This window comes from Aotus nancymaae, unplaced genomic scaffold (genome assembly GCF_030222135.1).
Source record: "Aotus nancymaae isolate 86718 unplaced genomic scaffold, 86718_ANA_hifiasm-v0.15.2.pri h1tg000064l_1, whole genome shotgun sequence".
NCBI lineage: Eukaryota > Metazoa > Chordata > Mammalia > Primates > Aotidae > Aotus > Aotus nancymaae.
Window position 1 is genome coordinate 23,796,962 of NW_026988479.1, and position 9,127 is coordinate 23,806,088.

The 9,127-nt window shown below is 44.0% G+C and overlaps 1 protein-coding gene across 1 annotated transcript; it reads left to right on the top strand.

Annotated features, from left to right (window-relative positions):
* Positions 1-3,793: 3,793 nt before the first annotated feature.
* On the top strand, positions 3,794-5,799 carry ADRB2 (adrenoceptor beta 2). Its single transcript, XM_012455019.2, has one exon. The coding sequence runs from the start codon at positions 4,015-4,017 to the stop codon at positions 5,260-5,262; it is 1,248 nt and encodes a 415-aa protein (XP_012310442.1). The 5' UTR covers positions 3,794-4,014; the 3' UTR covers positions 5,263-5,799.
* The last annotated feature ends 3,328 nt before the right edge of the window (positions 5,800-9,127 follow it).

Below are 9,127 nucleotides of genomic sequence, written 5' to 3' on the forward strand. Positions count from 1 at the left end.
TCCTAGTTGACATAAGCAATTTCTCTTTCTTTTTTTTTTTTTTTATTATTGCACTTTAAGTCCTGGGTTACACGTGCAGAACGTGCAGGTTTGTTACATAGGTATACACATGCTATGGTGGTTTGCTGCACCCATAAACCTGTCATCTACATTAGGTATTTCTCCTAATGCTATCCCTCCCCTGGCCCTCCACCCCTCAACACACACAGTTCCCAGTGTGTGATTTTCCCCTCCCTGTGTCCATGTGTTCTCATTGTTCAACTCCCACTTATGAGTGAGAACACATGGTGTTTGGTTTTCTGTTCCTGTGTTAGTTTGCTGAGAATGATGGTTCCCAGCTTCATTCATATCCTTGCAAAGGACATAAACTCATCCTTTTTATGGCTGCATAATATTCCAAGGTGTATATGTGCCACATTTCCTTTATCCAGTCTATCATTGATGGGCATTTGGGTTGGTTCCAAGTCTTTGCCATTGTGAACAGTGCTGTAATAAGCATATATGTGCATGTGCATGTGTCTTTACAGTAGAATGATTTATAATCCTTTGGATATATAACCAGTAATGGGATTGCTGGGTCAAAACGTATTTCTGCTTCTAGATCCTTGAGGAATCGCCACACTGTCTTCCACAATGGTTGAACTAATTTACACTCCCACCAACAGTGTAAAAGTGTTCCTATTTCTCCACATCCTCTCCAGCATCTGTTTCCTGATTTTTTAATGATCGCCATTCTAACTAGCATGAGATGGTATCTCACTGTGGTTTTGATTTGCATTTCTCTAATGACCAATGACGATAAGCTTTTTTTCATATGTTTGTTGGCCGCATAAATGTCTTCTTTTGAGAAATGTCTGTTCATATCCTTTGCCCACTTTTTGATGGGATTGTTTGTTTTTTTCTTGTAAATTTGTTTAAGTTCTTTGTAGATTTTGGATATTAGCCCTTTGTCAAACGGATAGATTACAAAAATGTTCTCTCATTCTGTAGGTTGCCTGTTCACTCTGATGATAGTTTCTTTTGCTGTGCAGAAGTTCTTTAGTTTAAGTAGATCCCATTTGTCAATTTCGGCTTTTGTTGCCATTGCTTTTGGTGTTTTAGCCATGAAGTCTTTCCCCATGCCTATGTCCTGAATGGTATTGTCTAGGTTTTATTCTAGTATTTTTATGGTTTTAGGTCTTATGTTTAAGTCTTTAATACATCTTGAGTTAATTTTTGTATAAGGTGTAAGGAAGGGGTCCAGTTTCAGTTTTCTGCTTATGGCTAGCCAGTCCCTCCTGATTTAGTATTTGTGGGTTTTGAAAAAGACGTTTCCCAAAATATTCAGTTAAACTTTTAAGTGACTTATGTGTATATTTAAATACATGATCAGTTAATATTTGTCTTAAAAGGGTTTTCTTTGTTCTTTTCTTATTATAGGATGGTTAAACAATATTCTTATTTATGACATAGCTTCACAAACAGGAAGGAGGTTTTTAGTTCCACAATTTGGGTAGATGTGTATTTAAAGAAACATTGTTGCATAACAAACACTGCCTCTTCCTAAAATGCATCCTACCAGAGGCAATTTTGGAAAACACAAATATGAGGTAAGTACATTTTGAAAACTATGTGAATATAATAGAACCTTAATTAATATTTGTGGCTTTTATAGGAAATACTTGTTTTCTAAGGCATCTGTCTTGCAAAAAGTCAGTCTCTGCTATGAAGAAAGTTAAAGAGGACATGTAGGTTAAATTCTGTTTCTTAGCTTTACTTCCAGAGTAAACACCCAACTTACTTTTGTCCTAAAGTTTTTTATTGTTCTAGTAGAGAAGACTAACAATATATTCTAAACCACTAAGTAATTTATACAAACTTCACTTACAACCTATATTCGTGTGACATATATATGTGCAAAAGCACTTTCATATTTACTGCTATATTATTCAATTCTCATTCACCCCAGTGGAAGTGACTTTATGCCCCTTTACCGATAAAGGAAATTAGATACTTTGTGATTTTTCTTAAAAAAAAAAAGTGAACTAGAAAGCACCAAGTTAGGTCAATCTGGAACCTGGGTATTCCAATTCTGGTTGTAGTGCTTCCTCCCTATCCACCACTCCTGTCTACATGTAATTATGCAATACATTGAAAAGATTAAAAGATGGGTCATGGACTCAGGCAGACCTGGGTCAAATCCAGATTCTAGCACTGCCTGGCCATTGCCCCTGGGCAAACCATTTTCCTCTTTGAGCCCCATTTGTGAATTAAGCTAAAAATAACCCCACCCCCATGGGACTGTGGGAAGAATTAAATAGAATAATGCATGAAAAGCACATAGCAGAATGGACCACAAATGTTAGCCATTGTTAGTTATTATGTAATCTACAAAGTATGTTTAGTTACATTTCATGAAATATTTTCAGTTTTTCAAAGGCACCATTAATACATGGGAAATCAAACCCTGAAAATTAACTTAGCTTTAGAGGTAAAGTCACATGCCAGATGCAAAGGATAGTATTTCATGAACAAAGATCTTAGTTTTGAGATTTGGTCTTACTTTATTTTTTTAAGGGAGAATTATCTTTTGCTTTCTATAGTTCCAAAATGTTCTTAATCTTAAGACATTCTTAATACCCTGAGTCATATGAATTTGCCATTTTGGTAAGTCACAGACACCAAATGTTGGCAATTTCATATGGCTCAACCTGAAAGATTAACAAACTATCCAGCAGATGAAAGGATTTTTTTTAGTTGCATTGAGATTACTGAAGAAATTGTTTGAATTCTCAGTGCATCTCCGGTTCAACAGATGAGTGAGTGATGCCACACTCTTATTAAGAGTTAAAAACAAAGCAAAACTGAAACGAAAGCACACAACTTTCTCTCTCCGTCCCAAAATACATACATGCATACCCCCTCTCCGAATGAAATCCAAAGGGTAAAACTGTCTTGATGCCCGCAAATTCCCAAGGAGGGCACCGAAAGTACTTGACAGCGAGTGTGCTGAGGAAATCGGCAGCTGTTGAAGTCACCTCCTACGGTCTTGCCAAATGTCTGAAAGGGAATATACTGGGTTACCGGGTGTATGTTGGGAGAGGGGCATTATCAGTGCTCAGGTGAGGCAAGTTTGTGAGTACCCAGATGGAGACATCCGCCTCTGTGTCGCTCTGCATGCCTCTAAGCCGGCGTGTGTGTTTACTTTTTGTGTGTGTCACCATGCCTTTGTGCTTCTGTGTTTGTTTCTGGCCGCGCTTCTGTGTTGGACAGGGGTGACTTTGTGCCTGACGGCTTCTGTGTGAGCGCCCTCGCAAGTGTGCCTGCGGGTGCCCTGGGAGGGTGTGTCTCCGTGTCTATGGCTGTGGTTCCGTATAAGTCTGAGCATGTCTGCCGGGGTGTATTTGTGCCTGTATGTGAGTGCCTCGGTGGGCACTCTCGTTTCCCTCCGTATGTGGGTCAGTGCCGGTGTGCTGCCCTTTGCCCTGAGACCTCAGGCTGCACAGGCGCCCAGGGCAGGCAGGTAGCGGCCACAGAAGAGCCAAAAGCTCCCGGGTTGGCTGGTAAGCATGCCAGCTCCAGCTTTAGCCCTCTGGGGCCAGCCCGGGTAGCCGGGAAGGAGTGGTGGCCCGCCCGCCAGAGAGCAGCTGGGCCTCGCCCGGGCCAGCCCCAGGAGAGGGAGGGCGAGGGGAGGGGAGGAAAGCGGAGGGGTGCCTCGCCCCTTCGGGGCTGCCGGCGTGCCATTGGCCGAAAGTTCCCGCACGTCACGGAGAGGGCAGTTCCCCTAAAGTCCTGTGCACATAACGGGCAGTGCGCACTCCGAGGCGGCTTCTCCAGAGCGCGGGCTGGAACTGGCTGGCATCGTGAGCCCCTAGCACCCGACAAGCTAAGTGTGCAGGACGTGTCCCCACCACACCCACCTCACGGCCGCTGAATGAGGCTTCCGGGCGTCCGTTCGCGGCCCGCAGAGCCCCGCCGGGGATCCGCCCGCTGAGGCGCCGGCAGCCAGTGCGCTCACCTGCCAGACTGCGCACCATGGGGCAACCCGGGAACAGCAGCGCCTTCTTGCTAGCGCCCAATGGAAGCCACGCGCCGGACCACGACGTCACGCAGGAACGGGACGAGGCGTGGGTGGTGGGTATGGGCATCGTCATGTCGCTCATCGTCCTGGCCATCGTGTTTGGCAATGTGCTGGTCATCACAGCCATTGCCAAGTTCGAGCGTCTGCAGACTGTCACCAACTACTTTATCACTTCACTGGCCTGTGCTGACCTGGTCATGGGCCTGGCAGTGGTGCCCTTTGGGGCCAGCCATATTCTCATGAAAATGTGGACTTTTGGCAACTTCTGGTGTGAGTTTTGGACTTCCATTGATGTGCTTTGCGTCACGGCCAGCATTGAGACCCTGTGCGTGATCGCAGTGGATCGCTACTTTGCCATTACTTCACCCTTCAAGTACCAGAGCCTGCTGACCAAGAATAAGGCCCGGGTGATCATTCTGATGGTGTGGATCGTGTCAGGCCTTACCTCCTTCTTGCCCATTCAGATGCACTGGTACCGGGCCACCCACCAGAAAGCCATTAACTGCTATGCCAAGGAGACCTGCTGTGACTTCTTCACGAACCAAGCCTATGCCATTGCCTCCTCCATCGTGTCCTTCTACGTGCCCCTGGTGGTCATGGTCTTCGTCTACTCCAGGGTCTTTCAGGTGGCCAAAAGGCAGCTCCAAAAGATTGACAAATCTGAGGGCCGCTTCCATGCCCAGAACCTTAGCCAGGTGGAGCAGGACGGGCGGACGGGGCATGGACTTCGCAGGTCTTCCAAGTTCTGCTTGAAGGAGCACAAAGCCCTCAAGACGTTAGGCATCATCATGGGCACTTTCACCCTCTGCTGGCTGCCCTTCTTCATCGTCAACATTGTGCATGTGATCCGGGATAACCTCATCCCTAAGGAAGTTTACATCCTCCTAAACTGGGTGGGCTATGTCAACTCTGCTTTCAACCCCCTTATCTACTGTCGGAGCCCAGATTTCAGGATTGCCTTCCAGGAACTTCTGTGCCTGCGCAGGTCTTCTTTGAAGGCCTATGGGAATGGCTACTCCAGCAACAGCAACGGCAACACCGGGGAGCAGAGTGGATATCACCTGGAACAGGAGAAAGAAAATAAACTGCTGTGTGAAGACCTTCCAGGCACGGAAGACTTTGTGGGCCATCAAGGTACTGTGCCTAGCGATAACATTGATTCACAAGGGAGGAATTGTAGTACAAATGACTCACTGCTATAAAGCAGTTTTTCTACTTTATAAGACCCCCCCCAACCAACAGAACACTAAACAGACTATTTAACTTGAGTGTAATGAACTTAGAATAAAATTGTATAGAGATATGCAGGAGGAGGGGCATCCTTCTGCCTTTTTTATTTTTTTAAGCTGTAAAAAGAGAGAAAACTTATTTGATTATTTGTTATTTGTACAGTTTAGTTCCTCTTTGCATGGAACTTATAAGTTTATGTCTGAAGGGCTTTAGTCCTAGAGGACCTAGGTCTGCTATATTTTGATGACTTTTCATGTATCTACCTCACTATTTAAGTATTAGGGGTAATATGTTGCTGCTGGTAATTTGTATCCAAAGGAGATTTTCCTTCCTACACCCTTGAACTTGAGGATTTTGAGTATCTTGGACCTTTTAGCTGTGAACATGGACTCTTCCCCGCTCCTCTTATTTGCTTACACGGGGTATTTTAGGCAAGGATTTGAGGGGCAGCTTCAATTGTTTTCCTGAGCAAAGTCTAAAGTTTACAGTAAATAAATTGTTTGACCATGCCTTCGTTGCACCTGTTTCTCCAAAACCCCTTGACTGGAGTGCCGTTGCCTCCCCCACTGGAAACCACAGGTAACTACTTGTAATAACTGCCCATGACTTAATGTGGAATGATACGAGAATGACATGCACAGATTGCTTAACCCTTTCATTTGCTTTTGAATCTGCTGCTGCAAAGCTGCATCTCTCCTGACACTTGTGCCCCAGATCAGTTCTGCCTGCTCTTAGTATAGCTCAGCTCTCCCTATGGTTATTGTTCTGTGTTGTTACCTCAGCAACACTGACTCATAGAAATGGAGTTATAGGCATATGTTTTCTTCCCTCCACGCGCCCCCACCACCCACCTTCCAGTTCTACTTGTTTCATAACTGCTTATATTTATGTCTTGGCCATGTCTTATAGTGGAGCTCTTTGTACTGCATCAGGGCTTGGAATTTTAGGGATAAGGAAGATGTTCTTATGAAAAAGCTACTCAAACATGGCCCTGTAATCCCACGGAATATTTAGAAAGGCATTGGACATGGGGAGAAAAGCTGGAGAACATATAACTGATGGATACCTCATGACCTCGAAACAGAATTTTAACCCCTTTTTCTTCTTTCCTTTGGTCCTCGTTTTCTTCTCCCATTGACTCTCCTCACTTCAGTCTAAACCAAGGTTCTGAGCCTTGACTGTATTTGCATTTTGGACCGGATAACTCTTTGATGTGGGGTCTGCATCACTGGATGTTTAGCACCTCTGGTCTCTATTCATTAGATACCAATAGCACCCCCTGGTTATAACAAGCAACAATGTCTCTAGACATTGCAAAAGAGCCCCTGAGGTGTGAAAATTCACCCCTCGTTGAGAGTCACTGGTAGAAACTGTAAAAATCTAAGCAGATACATACATTCTTTCTAATGCAAACACTTGATGGTGCAGAACCTGAGAGAGGGATTGTCACAGTTCACCTAGGCCAGCACTCTTTCCATTCCATCATGCTGCCTTCAACACTTGCTTTCTAGCTGCCCAAATAGAGACCATGAAATGTTAAGAAGCCTTTAGGTCTCTACATGAGTTGTTTGGGAGGGTTTATCAATGGAGGTGAGGTTTGTGGGCCATTCTGTTTACGAAGAGATTATAATACTGTCAATAGGCACGTTAGGGGAAATCACAAAAGTAAACACATTTCTTCTCCCAGCCCCTTTCTATTTTTGCCTGGGTGTCTGAGCCAGAGCTTGGCCCAGGTTTGATGAAGTGGATCGTCCTCCTTGGCGATGCCAGGCTGGAGCGGAGCAGCCTGCAAGGTTCATTGCCATTTCACTGGCTTATGAAGTGACTCCACTCCCCTCTTCCTTTCTGTCCCAGCCACGGTCCCCAACCAGAAAAGCATTGTCCTTCTCTGCTTCCTGTTAGCTCAATGATGGGGCATTTGGGTGAGCACTGAGATCTCAGGAGAATATTAGTTGCCTGTGATTTTGGAACATGCCATAGCAGATTGGAGAGTGTGTGTCATTCAGTGCTTTTACTTTTCTCCAAGGCTTTTCATACCTATTATTACATTCTCTTTCCACTGCTCTGGTCCCCACCCTCAGAGATTTGGGCAGCTTCTTTTGCTAATCTTTATGCTCCCCGTAGCCTCATAAGATCTCAGACATGGTAGAGCCCATAGAAAGCATTTAACATCTGAAGGGACTGAAACCCTGTGAGGAGAAGGACTTGCCCAAGGTAAGCAGCCAAGGATGTCGGAGTGGGATTCAAGCCAGGGAACCCGACTGCTATTCCAGGAACTGCTGCATTCTCTCCAACACATTGGCACTGAGTTCTTTCGTCACCCTCAATTGGGGCTATAACATAACACATTCATTTCAGCCAAAATATTTTTCTTTTGGGTCTTTAACACAAAATTAAGGGTATAAATAAATAATCTGCAATAGGGAGGCAAAATAAAAAAAGAAAAGAATTGCTTATTTAACGCAATAAGATTCCACTAGGATATCTTCTGCTTTTAGGGAAGCTGGGAGATTCCTAAGCTCTTTATATATAACTGGATGTTGGTGTTGTACATATACTCTTTTGCCTAAAGGAACATCTAATGTAATTTCTGTTAAAAATTTAGGTATATTAAAAAAACTTAGATATTAATGTTAATTCAGATTCCCAGCTAAAAGGAGAGTTTAACCATATTCAGGTTCCTGTAGGAATACTGTATGCACAAAAACTTTGATTTATTTTAAGGGTCCTGATAAGCAAGCGTATTCTAGACATATCTTAATCCTCTGCTTTCTACCTCTTTGTTGTGTTGCTTTGTTTCCTTCGGGGGATTGGATTCCTCTCTCTTTTGCTGACATGTTGGCTACCTAAGGTTTGTGTGGTATTCATCATCGTAAAGTTTTCTTTGCCTGGACAGCAAGTTCTCAGAGTCTGTCAAGTGAGAACTTTTTTCTAAGATGCAAGCTGACAGGTGTCAACAGTGGCAGGACTGTTGAGGGTGAGCCTCCCCACTGCAATAATTAATGGGAAAAAGAATCTGGAGAAAAGGGAGCTTGGGAATAGCAATTGTCTTTACATGATTCTTAGAATGTTTCTGATGGCGAACCTACTGCCAAATGGAGCCTAAACCAGAATCCATCAAAGTATTTATGGAGCACCTACTGTGTGCAGCATTAGAAAAGTATAGGTTTCAGTTTCTGCCTTTTGGAGTATGATATTAATGATACTATGAGATACCTTTTACGGAATCTTACTAAATGTTAATGACTGTGTTAGACACCTGTTAGGCATTATGTCCTTTCCACAAGTGTATGATGTAGGTAGCATAATTGTCCTCATCTAACAAATGAGGGAACTGAGGTTCAGAAAAGTTCAGTAACTTTCCAAAGCCATAAAACCAACTAATTGCAGTCAGGACTAGAACCCAGGTCTCTGTGATTCCAGGATCCACGGAGCCCAGCACCCAGGCAAACCAGGAAGCAGCATGAGGTAGCTTAGAATCCGTGCCAGAACAAGTGTAAGAACTGGAAATGCAATACCTTGTTGAGAGAAGAGGGAGACTGCTGTGGGTTGAGGCAGGGAGGAATGTTCCCTTCCAAGCATGTGACTGCAGGGTTGCTGGGGACTGGGACAAGAAACCAATCACTGAGTGCCTAGTTTGCTTCTCTGAGTCTTTCTTTTGTCTTTTTATCAGAGAATCAGACTAAAATGGAAAGAGGATATGAAACTCTAAAACGAACACAGCAGAGTAAAGCAGAAACACAGGATACCCTATGTCCTAGCAAACTCTCAGCCCTAAAGTTGGAAGGGTCTCCTAAATTGAGTGGGTAGTTAGACCCTTACGGAAATTTGATAGGC